This window comes from Simochromis diagramma, unplaced genomic scaffold, assembly GCF_900408965.1.
Source record: "Simochromis diagramma unplaced genomic scaffold, fSimDia1.1 OVJJ01000334.1, whole genome shotgun sequence".
NCBI classification, from domain to species: domain Eukaryota; kingdom Metazoa; phylum Chordata; class Actinopteri; order Cichliformes; family Cichlidae; genus Simochromis; species Simochromis diagramma.
Window position 1 is genome coordinate 1,381,719 of NW_024386764.1, and position 17,765 is coordinate 1,399,483.

Genomic DNA, 17,765 nt, shown 5'->3' on the forward strand with positions numbered 1-17,765 from the left:
AAACAATCCAGGTCTCAGCACAGCTGGGAATCAGCGCTATGTGTTGATGTTAAAGGAAGTGGCACAAACAAAAAGAGAGGTTAGTCCTCACACGGCTCCGTCTCAAGCATTAACCGCCTTTACGGCTGCACGGACCAAAACAAAATTACAAATCAATGAAAAGAACGACAAAAGGACAGAAGCAGCACAACAACAGCTGAAAAACACAAACAACATTATGGTTTAAAATGTTACCAAATAAAATATCAGTTTTATTAAACCATTCAAAAATCACAGAACTAAAACAAACAAATATACCAACGATCGGTTTCCCTGCGCGCGGTCGATCAATTCCTCCATTAAAACTCGTGGTCACACTAAAAAAGTCCAACAACACGCATTAAAAATCGGCACCTACAATAATAAATGATCCAAACGAAATGGCAAAAGTCTCTCACCGAACAATACACCCACTCGCACCAGAGAGCGTCAATCGCCTCTGGGTTTTTCCCACAGAAGAGCGCCCACCGCACCCCACGCACCCACTCTGCCAATCACCTGGCAGAGAGCAGCGAACTGCCAGGTGACACTTACAATACATACTAGTGGGTTTTGTTGTTGTTGCTGTTTTTAAATATATTATTATTTCTGATATATAATTACTCACTTACAACCTCAGACGCAGCACTGCGTCCACTCAGAGAAAAGCTTCTTCGGACTCACACTGTGGTGTGTTTGGACTGTGACACATCTGTCGCCTCTGCAGAGTGAATCTGAACTCAGTTTCATAAAACTTATTGGCAACCAGCCTATTTTAAGCCAACGCTTCTTTTATTTTTTAACTTTCTGGAAAAGCCTAAAAGATGTATATATTTTACACATTTTATTTATTTACAGGTTTGTGTCAAATTTATTTTTTTGACCTTTTTATTGGTGCCGTTTTGCACAGTTGTTTAGGTTTGTTTGTGTCATTCTTACAGGTATGTGCGTTTGTGTTGTGGGCTTTGGGTTAAAACTGGCCAAATTTTATCCACCACTGCCCAGCTGATAGCTCACTCTTCTTCCCCTTTGACCATCGTGGTAATAAAACAAATGCTTAATTCATTTTTAGTGTCCATAACTACTGTCTTTAACTTCTGTTTCACCAAGATGTGCTTCCCACTGATCATCAATGGTAGTTCTTTTCTACTCTCTTTGGCCACAACATGGCGCTGTTACACATCAAATTTGATTCAGTCCTGATCAAACATTAAAGACCACTTGAAAAATGGCAACAAAACATTAATAAATAGATCATATTTTGCATGGTTGGATCTTAACAAGGTTCCAAGTAGAGCTTAAACACGCAACAAGAAGAAATGAGAGTGAGACAAAACGTTTTTTGCGCATGACATCATGACCAGCAGCTTTACAGCTGTGGCTCCAGCAAACATCAGCTGATACTAGAAATTAATATTAAATCAATTCTAACAACAGCTGATCAAGCTTAAACGTGCTGCTGTTGTTTAGCGCGACATCGGCTGGTTTCCTCTTTCTGGCGCAAAGTGGACGATAAACAAACAAGAGAAAAGCGATCAGCTGATCATTGATCAGTTTCATGACTGAAGTAGAAACAGGAGAGGGAGGGGAGAGGAGGAGAGGAGAGGAGGCAGCTGACAGCGTAAAGACAGAATAACTGCAGCTTTGTGTCTTTTTCTATTCCAGCTGAAGTCCGGGACAAACTGTGCTCCTTTTCAGCTCAATGCGAAACTTCAAAGTTCGACCTCATCGGCTGTAATCTATCCAGCCCAGAGTCGATCATGACCAATTAGCCAATCCACCACCTTTCATTGTTTATACCGTTACAAAAAAGACCCCAAAACAAACAAACAACAAAACATCGGCCCATAAAAACGAAAAAGCACCAGTCCAGCTATATATGCAACGGGTGGATGTAACTGACTGATGCACAGAATGGAGCCCAGGTGGTGTGAATGATGAGACACAGAACATCTGTCAAAGAAAACCAAAAATATATTGAACAAAGTGGGAAAAAGGGGAAGTGGAACAAAATAAATATAAAACACAGCATGGATAAATACATGTAGCACAATTAATTTCACTGCTTGCAATCGCTGTGCAAAAGACTTTTAAATGCCTGTGTTAAGAATCCATTCATTTCCTTTTGAAGGTCAGTTTTCAGGAGTTCCCCTTTAGGGTTCAGTTTCACGACGGGAAAAAAATACGTCCGTAATCCAAAGACAGGATGAAAGGGGGGGGGGGGGGATATGAAGAAGCACAACAACAAAAACATCATCTGACCTGCAGGGACAGAAAATGTCCATTTCGATTTGAATTCAGTTTAAAATTCAATGATTCCACACTTCTATAGCGTGAATCTGATCATTGCATTGTCACGTTTCACAACAGTACAATATTTCATTCATAGCTTCATCTGTACACTTCAAACAAATACGGAAACTGCACGAAGGAAGGCAGTTAAATAACAGACAGCGCAGCCGAACTCAAGGCATCTTTGCCGCGGCGGGGACGCAGCGAATCAGGAGAGGGACCTCGCGCCAGCTGATGTGGGTCATGTGACAGTGTGTAGGCGCTGTGGGTTACTTACGACTAATCAATTTCATAACCAGTTTCATGTGATTGGTGATATTAGACTAAGAGAAGCCAGATAAAGAAACGATATGCTCAAAGTCCTGAATCAGTTTCTGAAGCTGTTCCTGTGGCTCAGTAAATTTCAGCCTCTGAAACGAGATGACTTCATCTATACGAGTTATCAGCAAACAGTAGATGTCATCATTATGATGAACGGGATTCCTGTTTATTTCACACAGTTGCATTTGATACGTTTTATTTCACTCAATTAAATATCACAGACCAGAAGTAACACAGATTAATATATATATATGAACTGGAACCAGAAAAAGCATCATAAAAATAAACTTTCTTCCATAAAGGAAGAAGTTGAGATTTATAATGGAAGTAATAAAGGACAAAACAAAAACCACGTCAACATCATCACAGACAATTAGAGAGATTCAAACAGCTGATTTTATTTAACCTCCACATCAACTCTACAAACTTTAATGAAAATAAACACCATAAAAAATAAAAGCACATTGTTTGCAATAGTCCTCATTAAGCGTTTTAATCTACGATGGTCATTAATCACTAATGTTTGTGGATAGTTAAGGATGTAACTCGTGCAGGTTTTTAATCACGAGTCTCACTGCCGTGTGTCTGTGGCTCAGCCTAACTTTGTCACCTCCCTGACTGCAGACATCTCCTCACCTGTCTGTCCGAACACCTCGCAGCCTCCGGCGCAGGCAGGGGTGTCCAACTCCAGGCCTCGAGTGCCGGTGTCCTGCAGGTTTTAGATCTCGCTCTGGGTCAACACACCTGAATCAAACGATTAGTTCATTACCAGGCCTCTGAAGAAATTCAAGACCTGTTGAGCAGGTCATTTGGTAATTTAAATCAGCTGTAGTGGATCAAGGACACATCTGAAACCTGCAGGACACCGGAACTCGAGGCCTGGAGTTGGGCACCCCTGGGCGCAGGTAGAGACGTTTAACGGAAAGCGAAGCGGCCGTTTGATGGCGTCAAACATCAGATAGACGAGTCTAACAGCTCGTGAGTGAACTGCTCAGCTGGAACCACACGACACCTGCAACGCTTCCGGCTGCGCGCGCACACACGAGTCATAAATACAAATTATAAGATAATTAAGTAAAAGGCGATTGATAGAAGTTTAACAACCACCAATAATTCCCATTGCGCAGTCTAGCCACGTCCCAAAGATCAATAAATCAATAATGAAAACAGTTACATTTTTACTTTTATAGGCTGATGCAGTATTGAAGACGTTACATTCCTGTTTGTAACTGACCTTGGACAACATGGCTCAGTGTGAGCATTTAGCATGTTTTCCTCCTTTGTCTCTGAGTTTTAAGTTGTCCTGCTTGGCAAAGATTAAAACAAAATCCCAGTTTACCAGCATTTCATTAAGTCTTCTTAATATTATTAAATCGTGCCGTTTCCCTCTTACTGACGTGTCCTATAATAGCTGTAAACGTATTTTGGTGCAGAAATGTGAACAGATAGAACTTCCGAGGAGTGTATAAATAAAATAAAAATTCCCCTTAAAATTTCGGCTCACCTGAGAGGCGCATTAAAGCTACTCAACAATAAGTCTGAGATTTTCCGTTTCTTTAACCCCGCAAACAAAAGCGAGAAACCCTTAGAGCTGTCAAGAAAAGACAGTTTAAACAGAAACAGTCATATGGCGATGAATCATATGTGGCATGTTTGGTTTTACTTCATGGCAATACGTAGGCTACTTCAGTTAGTGTTTCAGTCACTCAGAAGTTTTAGCACAGGACCAGCCTTGATGGTCGTGCGTACTGGGTCCGGCTGGCAGCGGTGGCGCCGAAGGCTGTGGAGTCGTGACGGAGGAGACGGAGGAAAACACGACTCCTACAGAGGGGGGGAGGGGGGAGGCGGACCAAGGACCCTGCAGGTCCCTGGAGAGCTGCTTCCTGGGACCCTGGGTTTAATGACTTTAATGGGACTGTCTTTATCAAAGGGGGCTCCAAGGAAACGACGCGCCGGGACACGGGGAGGTGGGGGTGGGAGGGTCCGTGGATATAAAAAAGAGGCGACTGACATTGACTCTCCACAGAGCCGAGGGAAAGTCAACGGAGCCCGAACTGCCAACTGAACCCCGATTAGCCGCCAGAGTCTCCTTCACTTCTGCTGCTTCTGTCCGCAAGAGACATGCTGCACGAAGATGTCCAGGACCTCCACACCTTCCGCAGGTGAGACCGGCGTTTATTAATGAACTGTAAACGGCTTAAAACAACCATTTTTGTTACTGTAAAGATTAATAGATGTTGGAGTTTACAACAGTCAATGTGTTTGCACTAAAAAGCTGCTTGTTTTACATAAGCCGCAGTTATGACCTGTTTATGCCATTATTGGCTTTTTGATCTGCGGTATTTACACAGTTTTACAAGACAGGGAGAACGCCATTATAACGATTATGGTGCATTTGTTTCAGCATGTTGCTGGCATCTGCATTCTATTGAAACCATTTTTAAAATAAAATATGAGTTTCTATAATTCATCACCAAGGAGGATTTCTCTGCTCCTCACCAACGTGTCTGTGTGTCTGTGTGCAGTGATCCAGATCCACGCATCGCCCTGAAGCTCAGAGCAGCTCCGTGTGAGAGGAACCTCACTGAGGGTGAGTTCACTGCATCACCAGATATGGAGACAAGCATGTTAGTGTGCTCTTCTATAGAGCTGACAAAAGACATCTTAGCAGCATTAAGCTTTACTTAATTCAGCATTTAAGAAAAATAATATCACATTCAAAAGGTCCACTTATTAGTTATAAGTGGTTATCAATACTAGCAGCTGTTTTCAACCGTAAATTATAAATAAATCAGACAAGTATCCTATAAGATGAAAGAGGGCTGTTTTAATTTGTAAAAAGCTTCGCAGTTTTCCTTTCTATTAAAGATAAAACCTTGACGATGATGCTGCATAAAAACATGTTTTATAGACAGAGTGAGATTGTGTTTCTTCTTCACGTGGTTCTGTTTGTGTTCTCTCCACTGTTCAGTGGTTTCAGTTGTGAATCCTTGTCCTTGTGTTTTTGAAGATTCTCTTTTCTTTGCTTCCTGTCTTTCCTCTGTTTGTCTCACTGTTTCTCCCTCTCCAATTCATGCAGCTTTCAGTTTTTTCCACTTCCCTTCTTCCTTCTTTTCTGACTTCACCTGTATTTTGTAATCCTTGTCTTCATGTTGTGCGTTTAACGTGAGTCAGTCTTTGTCAGGTGTTCGTCTCTGTTTCCTTCACTTCTGTGGTTCTCTTTTATTTATTTGGTTCTTTTATTAGATTTTTCCTACTAGAACAAAACAGTTGTTTTTTTGTCACTGCACATGCTTGTGCTGTCACCAGTTGAGGGTCACTCAGCTACTTTGTACCCAACCTTACATCCTTAGATGTGGTTCTCTGGTCACCAGCTGACCCTTCTTTGCTCTCCCCTCAGGTACCCGTCCCAGAGTGGTACGTCGGATTTTCACCAACAGTCGAGAACGATGGCGCCAGCAGAACGTGAATGGTGCATTCGCAGAGCTGCGACGTCTCATACCCACCCACCCCCCAGACAGGAAGCTCAGCAAGAACGAGATCCTACGCCTCGCCCTCAGGTACATCAACTTTCTGGACCATCTACTGACTGAGCAAGACCTCAGCGGGGCCCCACAGAGCCAGGCTGTGAGGCTGGAGGAAGACAGACTGCAGGGGACGCCATCACCTAACTCCACCTGCGAGAGTTCATCAGAGGGAGACTCTGATGGGCTGATGGGGGAGCAGAGGCAGCTCCAGTACCAGCAGGTACAGCTGAGCAGGTCGAGCAGAGATCAGCTGAGACTGTTTCATCACTCCAGATGTGAAAGCCCCTGCAGTCTGGGGTCAGACTGATGCTCATGTGCTCCAGTTCTGCTGTTTGTTGTCAGTCAGCTGATTCAGGCTCAAACACAAAGATGTAAACAGGGAACACTAACAAGACAGAAACCTTCGTCGTTTACAAGCTTTTTGTCAGACAATGCCTCTGCATTATTTCTGACTGGTTTTAGAAAATCACAAAAATGATACACGACACTTCATGCAGCAGACAGATGAATTATTGATCGTCATGAATAAATGATTATAGGTCAGACATACTGGCATTGGGAACATCTGTTCATATTGTAAATGTTTTGGGTTAAACTGATGATATTCTTCCTCAGTGAGGCGAACAGAGTGAAAGGGAAATGTGGATTTTAAAGGCCATTTAATACATGATTGAGATGTTAGTGTAGCTAAATAAAAGCACAGAGTGATGGCTGGTAGCTTTAAAAGCACACATGGAATTATCCATAAATATGAATTATTCTGCATTTAGTAATTCACTAATGAAAAAAGTTCATGTGATATTCACATGTATCAGTGTTATTAGACGTGTGCTTTCCATGTTGTTTGTGTGTTTTATGTTTGATATTCAGGGTGATGTTCTGCCATGAAGCAGAAGAACCAGTAACCAGATTCAGGTTCTTTCATGAGGAACCTTTGGTGATTTTAATGTTAATAAAAATGTCTTTTTGTCCACTGATGAAATCTGTGATGATGCGCAGGTGTGATGCTCATATCTGAATACAGAGAAATAAAAAATACAGAGAAACTGATGCTTTTCCTCTTCATTAATGACAACCTGCTGATTCACTCGTGCAAGACTATCATAAATTCTTCATTTATTTTTTTCTAAATTTGCACCTGATGATTGAGTAAAGAGCTGCAATAAACTGATATCATCACATACTCATATAGTCTTTGTCCAAGAACTCCTCGGCATACTTCAGTCTGACTTAAGGGTGTCTCTTTTGCAGAAGTGGAGGTCTGGGGTCTTTAGACACATTGCTCACTAGTTTTCTTTCCAGAGTCTTTGAAATTTTCTCTTCCTGCTTCTGCCACACTTGCTCTGCACTGTGAGGGCCGATGTGAGCTCCTTGACGATGCCTCTAACAGAAATGCTGTGATAACTTGGTATATCCATCTGCTGCTTTGTGACCATCAACAATTCTGTTTTTCAAATCTAAACTGATTACTGTTGGTGTTTTTCTGCATGATGTTTTCTCAAGAGGCAGCAGTGGTTAGCATTGTTGCTTCACAGCAAGAAGGTGATGAGTTCAATTCCACTGTATGGCCGGGGCCTTTCTCTGTGGAGTTTGTTCTCTCTGGGTACTAGTGACGGGTCGGTCGCAAACGAAATGGCTCTTAGAGCCGGGTCTTTGACGTGAACGACGCGAGCCGGCTCCTTATCGCGAGCCGTGGGTTTTTTTTCTCTCTCTCTCACCCTCTCTCTCGCACTTTTTTCCGCTTCACTCTGCACGCGAGTCTTGTGCTTTACGCTGGGCAGAGGGGGGAGGGACGGTAGTTACACTGAGTAGCACAGGAACAGAGTGGGAGGGAGAGAGAGAGAAAGAGAGCCAGGGACAACAACGTCACATTAGAAAGGTATAGTAATCATCCACAACTATTTTCAGTTGTGGATGATAAAGGATTCAGAAAGTTTATTCATGCAGGTCCATATGACAGAGAATATGTCTTCTTTTTGTTTTCATATTATAATTTATATTTAATTGTGTTGTGGTTTGCAGTGTTTTGTGTTGTTTCACTTTAAATTTGTTTAAAAGGAAAAAGCTGAAAATTTAAATAGTTAAAAGTTGAAATGTGAATAGTTGTTTTTTGTATTATATGATTTATTTATTACATTTTATGTGGAGTGAATAAATAAAAGTATATTTACGGTGGCCCCTACAGACAAAGCACATACAAACTCAAAACACGTACAAAAGACAACAGAAGTGCTCCAGGATGCTAGGGGGCAGTGTTGAACTTTTGTTACCTCGTGGCTACACAAGCCAGCAAGTACCAACGACCGGATTTGGTGTGTGGCAGTAACAGGTAAATGAACTTTTTTTTTAAAATTATTTGACTATATATGAATGCTTGTGTATAAATACATAAACAATACACACATGCTTTCATGATTTCAATTGTGTAATTTAGGTGATCCTGTTTTGGAAGTTCAGTTCATGCTATTCAATTCAATTCAATTCAATTCAATTTTATTTATATAGCGCCAAATCACAACAAAAGTCGCCTCAAGGCGCTTCATAGATACAGAGAAAAAACCCAACAATCATATGACCCCCTATGAGCAGCACTTTGGCGACAGTGGGAAGGAAAAACTCCCTTTTAACAGGAAGAAACCTCCGGCAGAACCAGGCTCAGGGAGGGGCGGGGCCATCTGCTGCGACCGGTTGGGGTGAGAGAAGGAAGACAGGATAAAGACATGCTGTGGAAGAGAGACAGAGGTTAATAACAGATATGATTCAATGCAGAGAGGTCTGTTAACACATAGTGAGTGAGAAAGGTGACTGGAAAGGAAAAACTCAATGCATCATGGGAATCCCCGGCAGCCTACGTCTATTGCAGCATAACTAAGGGAGGATTCAGGGTCACCTGGTCCAGCCCTAACTATATGCTTTAGCAAAAAGGAAAGTTTTAAGCCTAATCTTGAAAGTAGAGATAGTGTCTGTCTCCTGAATCCAAACTGGAAGCTGGTTCCACAGAAGAGGGGCCTGAAAACTGAAGGTTCTGCCTCCCATTCTACTTTTAAATACTCTATATCATGCTAGAAATGTGTTTTGGAGTTTGTACGTGTTTTGTCTCTAGGGGCCACCGCATATACTTATGTATAAACATATATAAATAAAACCACTTTTTTTACATTAGTAATTCCTTTTGTGCATAATTTTATATTATTGTTAATAATAAATTAATTAAAGCAACAAAACAACCTGAAGAGCCGGTTCGGAGCCGAAAGAGCCGGTTCTCTAAAAAGAGCCGGAAATCCCATCACTACTGGGTACTCTGGCTTCCCCCCACAGTCCAAAGACATGCAGTGAGTGGGGTTAGGCTAACTGGTAATTCTAAATTGCCAGTAGGTGGAATGTGAATGGTTGTCTGTCTGTGTGTGTTAGCTCTGCAACAGACTGGCTATGAATGAATATTCTTTATTGTCATTGTCACAAGTACAATGAAATTGAAAGATGTCTCCGGTCAGTGCAACATCAAGACAGCTGGGATAGGCTCCAGACCCCCACGACCCCGAAACGGAGACGAGAATGGATGGACGGGTTTTCTGATGAAGCTTGGGTTTTCCTATTGTGCATAAACTGGAAGTTAACTCTCAGTTTTCACATGATTTTACAACCTTTGATCTTTACAAAGTTTGCACATCATTGCACAGCAGAGGTTTGTGCTCTGGATATGGCTCGATAAACAGGTTTTAGGGGATCATAATATCTAACATGGTCATTTTGTTCTGACATAATTCTGTTATTGTGTGTAAATATAAATGATTCATTCTTTCTAAGGAAAATAAATATGTTTTGAAATACTGTTTTGAAAGTAACAGTGCATAAGTAAACATTCTTGTTGTTATATTGTAACATTGTTTTTTTGTCAAATTTTGTTGCAGCATTGTTAGTGCTCTAACACAGCAAAGCACCTGAACTCACTGTGGAGGTGTGTGTGTGTGTCTGTGTGTGTGTGCGTCTGTGTGTGTGTGCGTCTCTGTGTGTGTGCGTCTGTGTGTTGGGGAGCAGGGGGGGTTGGGGTGATGGGGCGGAGTAGACTGTCACTGTGCCACTGTAACAAGGCCATGATGAGTTGAGGAGATGACTGATAAACATCTCACCCAATCAGACGGCCCTGAGGGAGATGGCAATAACAACAGGACAACTCAGAGGAGCAGAGGGGCGTGTTTCAATTAGAGAGCTGTGTGTGTGTGTGTGTGTGTGTGTGTGTGTGTGTGTGTGTGTGTGTGTGTGTGTGTGTGTGTGTGTGTGTGTGTGTCTGTGACAGAGAGATATCGGCTCATCCTCAGTTCCCACCACTGTTTCTCTGTTTGGCTTCCTCCTGAATATCCAGTGGGGTTGAGGTCAGGTGGCTGTGGAGGAAAGTCCACTGAACACCAGCTCCCCCTTTCAAAGCTCCGAGGTGGGTTTGAGGCTCATTAATCTGCTTCAGGATGAATCATTCTCCAAAAATACGCAAACCGGAGGATACAGCACAGCTCTAAAGGATGGATTCCTCCATCACCTCATTTAGATTTAAAGTGGAGTCACAGCAGAGAATGATTAAAAATTCTCTTGCATCATCTGCACTCTGTCCACTTCAGTTTGCCTCAGCTTCATTTCACTCTTGGTGCATTAGTTTGGGCCAATGTGACAACCTTACTGTGGCTCCAAAAGAAGAGCCAAATCATGACCTGTCCATCACCGCACTTGGCAGGTGGATTGAGGTGTTTGTGCTGATTTGCTGTGTTTGGTTTTCACCAAACTTGGTCCTCTGCACTTTGGCCTCATCTTTGCAAAGGACATTATTCCAGAAGTCTTGTGGTTTGTTCAGACACAGTTTTGAGTCTGAGATGCATCCGTTTTCTGCAGATTCTCTGAGCATTGCAGGCCAGCAAAGTGTCAACATCTGGTTTTATACATGTGTTCACACTTGCTGATGATCCTTCAATCGAGTAGATTTGAGTAAGCAGTTAGTGAGCACTGCGTGTCAGCCAGTTGGGTCTTGGTTTTTTAATCTCTCAGCTAACACAACTTGATGTATTGGACTTCTGATGATGTCACCTTTATCCTCCGGATCCTGCTTTGGATCCATGAAGTGTTTTTGGGCTCCATGCTCCGCCCTCTTAGAAACCTTTGATCCAGCTCGATCTGGCTCTGAAACTGCCCCTTGATGCTCAGAACAATAATCTTACATCTGTCTATTTAGTTGGCTCTTCTGATGTCATGTTTCCCACTATCACAGTGTCTGCTGGAAACTGGAGGTGCAGCCATATTTCTAACAGGTGAACAATAACTGCAGGTTGATTTAGCTAAAATTAGTGACGGTCTTCAGCAGATTTATTGACACCTGATCAGATAAACTGTGTGAAAACAGAGAGACTAAGGTGGGAACCGAGGATAAGCCAGCATCTCACAAACACACACACATATACTCAGCTTTCTCTAATTGAAACACGCCCCTCTGCTCCTCTGGGACCTGTTGAGTTGTACTGTTGTTATTGTGGTCTCTCTGGGGACCGCCTGATAGGCTGAGACGTTTATCAGTCTTCAGCACCACGCCCACTCATCATTAGCTTGTTACAGTGGCAGTTCAGCAGTCACCCTGCTATCAGTGACCCCGACAGACCGTGAGGTGGGAAAAATCGCCACTTCCTGTTTTATTACCTCAGAATTAGCCTGTGTTCAGTGAGTTTAGTAACAAAGCAGCAACAGGTGGAAGAACAGGGAGAGAAAATTCTTTCAGTTATGGTGACAAAAAAATTATTTCCACATGAGGATTTGTGGGTGATTTCTTTTCAATTTGTTTATTGATTGAATATAACAGAAAAGCAAATTAGTTTTTATTAAGATACCAAAATAAAGTTATTTATTTACAAAAAAATTGTTGGCTTAAATCTAAGTATTGGTCTTATAAAAACATAAAACTGTCTTTTTTGGCAGCTTTATAAATTATCTATAAGACTGCGTTCTTCCATTTGTGCAACATCTCTAAAGTTAGAAATATCCTGTCTCAGAGTGACGCTGAAAAACTAGTTCATGCATTTATTACTTCCAGGCTGGACGACTGTAATTCATTATTATCAGGATGTCCTAAAAAACTCCCTGAAAAGCCTTCAGCTGATCCAAAATGCTGCAGCAAGAGTCCTGACAGGGACTAGAAAGAGAGAGCAGATTTCTCCTGTTTTGGCTTCCTGTTAAATCCAGAATTCAAAATCCTGCTCCTCACATACAAGGTCTTAAATAATCAGGCCCCATCTTATCTTAATGACCTTGTAGTACCATATCACCCTATTAGAGCACTTCGCTCTCGCTCTGCAGGCCTACTTGTTGTTCCTAGAGTATTTAAAAGTAGAATGGGAGGCAGAGCCTTCAGTTTTCAGGCCCCTCTTCTGTGGAACCAGCTTCCAGTTTGGATTCAGGAGACAGACACTATCTCTACTTTCAAGATTAGGCTTCAAACTTTCCTTTTTGCTAAAGCATATAGTTAGGGCTGGACCAGGTGACCCTGAATCCTCCCTTAGTTATGCTGCAATAGACGTAGGCTGCCGGGGATTCCCATGATGCATTGAGTTTTTCCTTTCCAGTCACCTTTCTCACTCACTATGTGTTAACAGACCTCTCTGCATTGAATCATATCTGTTATTAACCTCTGTCTCTCTTCCACAGCATGTCTTTATCCTGTCTTCCTTCTCTCACCCCAACCAATCACAGCAGATGGCCCCGCCCCTCCCTGAGCCTGGTTCTGCTGGAGGTTTCTTCCTGTTATAAGGGAGTTTTTCCTTCCCACTGTCGCCAAAGTGCTGCTCATAGGGGGTCATATGATTGTTGGGTTTTTCTCTGTATCTATGAAGCGCCTTGAGGCGACTTTTGTTGTGATTTGGCACTATATAAATAAAACTGAATTGAATTGTTTGTGTTTTCTAATTTTATGACAGGTGACCCTGTGTGTGTGTGTGTGTGTGTGTGTGTGTGTACACACATACATAAAATGAAGTATTTCTCACACTTTGCTTAACGTTGTTTCGATTGTTTCCTTATTTGAATACATTTTGCAAAGATTGTTTTGGATGTTCATTCATAATATTTGTCCCGCGTTATCATTCAAATCTGATCTTTTTCTGATATTCAGTTTTCTGTTTCAGGCTGTGCTAATATGATCCCTATACGACAGGTGCAGGTACACGGCAGGTGCTTTGCTATTAACGTTGCCTTTAGCTTAATGTTTGAAACGGTAACACTGGCGACATCTTGTGGTGAACGCCTGCTACTACAGCTTCATTTTGAAGCTCCAGCCCTCTAAGTAATGATTAAATTATTAAAAAACAAACAAGCAGTTACACAGACTCAGCTGCTGCTTTGAGATCCTCATCCATCCCTGTTTCTAATTTAGGACCTAAGAGCTACTTGGTAAAAATAATAACTTATTTATTTTTTACATATTCCAGAAGTATTTTGCTTGGCAAAAGTATTTTCCAATATTTTATATTTATGGTTACAACATTTTTACATATTTTACTAAAACTTCATGTACTTTGGAAATATTCTTTACTTCATGTATTTTCACTTCTGCAGCGCTTTTACAAAATTATTTTTTCCAATATTGTAAGCACATTTTTTTTTTAACTACAGATATTTTAATTTTATATTAAGTTTGTAAAAGATGATATATCATATCATGTCACCTGACACGACATGATAAAAAATAAAGTAGCCAATAAAGACTCATGTTCAAAAACAAAAACAGATGATAAGACATTTTTTTATATTCAAAAATCAGATTTTAATGTTTTGTTAAGAAGTGTGAATCTTGTCCACAGAGAAAAAATGTCATCAGGAATCAGAGTTATACAAAAGCTTCACATTCACCCTTTTAGTCTCAACACAGCCGATGTGAAACACTGTTTCAGGGCAGGCCGACCGTCTGTCAGGACAACAAATCCTGATCAATTGCAGCATTTCACACCACCATTGCTGCTGCCTGCCATCAGTCTGCAGTAGTATAAAGCATGTAGTCAGAGCAGAAAAGCTCAGAGTGGAAAAACACACCAAATAAACTCTTAGAAAAACACTCTGAAATAATATTAAGAGGAGTAACGAACAGAAAAGGAACATTTGGCCTCATGAGGATCCACTGATCCGCCATGTCTGCATTTCATCCGACACCACATTTAAAATAACAAAAATTTGATTATCCTGCTCATCTTCCTTGAGCAGCTGAGATTTGGCATTTTTCTTCAGTGACTATTTGGTCAGTTTGTTTGTTATTTCCACTTGTCTCAGCAGTCGTTGGTCACTTCTCCCACCCTCTCTCAATCTGTAATCAATACGGGATGATCCGTCAGAGGACAAAGACCAGGACTCATCTGAACAGAGACAAAGATAACACCAATCAGACTGACTGTAAATCAAAGTCAGCAAAGTTCAGACTTTGGAACAATTCCAGTCAGTGTCTCTGGATTATTTAAATAATCAAACTATTCAAAATAATCAAATGTATTTATTTATTCTTTTGACAACTTTGTGTTTTCATGATTCTATGTTTTTTACTTTTGCTGATGAACATCAGATAAAAAATAAAAATAAACTTTTACTGGTATTAGCCTTAAAATCAGGTTCTGGTTCTATTTCAGCGTTACTGCTGTTGCCTGTTAACCTCTGACCTGCGGAGGCTGCGAGATTCGTACAGCGTGTCGTCCTCGTCGCTGTCCACCGCATCCATCTCCACAGCATCGTCCTCGTTGGACAGTAGACCATACTTCTTTCTGTGGGTGGGCTTCTTCAGCCTGACGACATCATCACAAAACAGACATTTACTATTAACTCGACGCCACTGTGCTCCAAACAGGTAGTTGTAATGCACAGCACTTAAAAAAACAAACACGGGTGAATTATGATATTTATGAACTGAATGTGAAATGTTAGGAGAATGACATTCTTAATGTAAAGGCACTTAAACTCAGAACAAGGCCAAGTGATGGCCAAAACAAATCGAGACGCTGGTAGACGAGGATTAGTGTTAAGTGTTACCTCCTGAACCGCACAGTGAGTCCAGCAACTTCACACAAACGCATGACTGACACTCTGCACAGGTGTGTCACATCGCTAATATGAGACAGAGCTTAAAATGACTGAATTTACAATGACGTTTGGTGTGACATCACTCAGGTGGGAACCAAACCTGTGATTTCATATGAACACCACAGCTTTAAATGATGGGAGAGACCAAAGGCCAGCAGTCTGTCACTAAACCTTCAGGTTGATGAAGTTCAGACTGAGGTTACACAATATGTCCAACTGGCTCTGACTCACTGACAAACTAATGGCGGGACTGAAGAGTGGCCACTAAAAGGCTTGCTCTAGTGTAAGTTTAGAAATTGCCAATCCTCATATGTGGACAAACATTAAGCCACACTATTCACAGTTTTAAAGTTTCTCCGCTTCTCAAGTTGAGGACACATTGTAAATGTGTCTCACGTGACTTCCTAAAACTGCAGGAGCTTCCGTTTGGCTTCTGTAAATGTTTGTAATTATTGTGACAGTTGGCCCTCGATTCTGACTGCATAGTCTTCGTCTGTAAGGAGCAGGTTTGCTGACTTCAAATTAAAAACGTACTTCTCACCAAAGACTACGTCGGATGAAACGAGAGGCCAAGTTCCACCTACTGTTATCAGAAACGGTTACACTGAGAGAAGTGATAGGAGTTTGGAGTGTATGCCGAACTAAAAATGGTTACTAAAACATTATGCTAGGACCTATATATAGTCATTTACAACACATAAAAACAGCTTATACAAGCGGAAGTTTTAAGTTGTCGGCTTGATGTATGTTACTCTATTCTTACTTTTGGATTTCTCTAATAACTTGTCAGATACAGTAATATACACAACCGTGTACCCCGAGAATGCATTCTATGTCAAAAAGCTAACAATAAACGTGCAGCACCTTATAATCAGCAGACTCCATTCATAAATCCAGTTTTTTAAACTTTCTTCGCTTCTCAAAAGTTACTGAAGTACCGTAAAGTGATTTTTTGAAGCTGGAAAATGTGCTCTTCAGTTCGGCTTTCATCTGATCCGTAAATATTTCTAATTATTTTGGACATTTTAGGCCGAAATTGTGACTGCGTAGCGACTGTAAGAAGCATGGTTTTTGTTCTTGAATTAAATTGTAGTTCTCACCGCACGGCTCGGATGAGGAAGTAGAGGACGCCGATTGTAGTGATGCCAACGAGGACGTAGAGGGCCCTCTGGATCATCGAGCTGTCCACGTTGAAGGCATTAAACGGACCCTTGCTGGTGCCGTTTATGGCGTTAACCCTGCTGGAGTTCGTCGCGGCGGTTTTACGAGTTTCGGTGCTGTTCTTCACCTCCTCCGCCACGGACAAGAGAACCCAGCATACCGATACAAGAACCGCTGAGAGACTTCGATAAAAAGTCATTTTATATTTGAAAACTCTCAAAATAAAAAAGGAAGCGTAACGACTTTCGAAGCGGTTCGGAAGCAGAGTCCCAGATACACGTAGCGTTAGCTAAACTCTACCGCCACACTGTTGACAATCCCAACAAGGAAGTTTACGTCCAGCAAGGGTCGACGTCACAATAAAGATGGAGTCGCAGTCGTAGGGCCGCACGTTACCGCTCACCGACCAATCATTGCAAACCAATCCGCAGAAGGAGGCGCGGGGTTTACGCAGCACTGTACCACAAAAGACACCATGAACCCAACACTTTAAAAATGATACAAATATAAAAATGGACGCTAAAGTTTTTTTGTGTTTTAGATTGTAATATATTTTATTTTTAAGCATTTATACTTCATCTAAGTTTATTTGTTATACGTTATGTTTAATAGGCTGCTGTAACAAGTTCTAGGATAAATAATGTAACCTATATCTTATCCTATCTCACAAACCTACAAAGGGACTCAAAAAGAACCAGTATAACACAAATTGATCACTGATGAGTATAAAGACACGCAGACACACAACAAGGATACAAAACCAGCTGTTGTCACTGTTCTCACACTGTTGTCTGAGTCACTGAATGTAATCCAGAGATTTGTATTAAAAACTTGCTGGTTCATGTGAACTTTTATACTGTTTACAGTGTAGTTTTTATTTGTTTAATCAAATGTGACAATGATAGAAACACACACACACACACACACACACACACACACACACACACACACACACACACACACACACACACACACACACACACACACACACACACACACGCACAGAGGGTAAACGGTCTGTATTTGTATAGCGCTTGTCCCTATGGACCCCAAAGTGTAGATGCAGCCATTCACACACTGCTGATGGCAGCTACATTGTAGCCACAGCTGCCCTGGCTGCCGGACACTGGCGACACCGGGCCCTCTGACCACCACCAGTCAACGGGTGAAGCTTCTTGCCCAAGGACACAACGACCGAGGCTGAAAATAATTAAGACCACCTGATGTATTTTAAATAGTTTGGTATTTCTTTTGTATATTCTATTTACTTTACTGGATTATTGGTAAGACGATATTTTCATGTAATTGATGACGTATAGGTATCAACGTAATAAGGACACATAAGGAATAGAAAAA

General features: G+C 41.4%; 2 protein-coding genes across 2 annotated transcripts in view; one reads left to right on the plus strand and one right to left on the minus strand.

The window, feature by feature from the left end:
• The window catches only part of LOC120732833 (T-cell acute lymphocytic leukemia protein 1 homolog), a 23,066-nt gene extending 15,495 nt beyond the window's left edge, over nucleotides 1-7,571 (plus strand). Inside the window, exons 3-5 of the mRNA XM_040030687.1 lie at nucleotides 4,665-4,793; nucleotides 5,157-5,221; nucleotides 6,032-7,571. Of these exons, the coding sequence (XP_039886621.1) occupies nucleotides 4,753-4,793; nucleotides 5,157-5,221; nucleotides 6,032-6,465 (540 nt within the window). The 5' untranslated portion in view covers nucleotides 4,665-4,752 and the 3' untranslated portion in view covers nucleotides 6,466-7,571. The remainder of the gene's footprint in view (nucleotides 1-4,664; nucleotides 4,794-5,156; nucleotides 5,222-6,031) is intronic.
• Nucleotides 7,572-14,043: 6,472 nt separating this feature from the next.
• On the minus strand, nucleotides 14,044-16,771 carry fam174c (family with sequence similarity 174 member C). Its single transcript, XM_040030698.1, has 3 exons — nucleotides 16,349-16,771; nucleotides 14,831-14,953; nucleotides 14,044-14,533 (listed from the first exon to the last, which is right to left on the minus strand). The coding sequence occupies exons 1-3, from the start codon at nucleotides 16,606-16,608 to the stop codon at nucleotides 14,530-14,532; spliced, it is 387 nt and encodes a 128-aa protein (XP_039886632.1). The 5' UTR covers nucleotides 16,609-16,771; the 3' UTR covers nucleotides 14,044-14,529.
• Between the last annotated feature and the right edge of the window lie 994 nt (nucleotides 16,772-17,765).

Coding starts and splice junctions, on each gene's coding strand:
- fam174c (XM_040030698.1), bottom strand. CDS start 16,608: ATGACTTTTTATCGAAGTCTCTCAGCGGTTCTTGTATCGGTATGCTGG. Junction 14,954..16,348: donor TTCCTCATCCGAGCCGTGCG/GTGAGAACTACA, acceptor TGATGTCGTCAG/GCTGAAGAAGCCCACCCACA.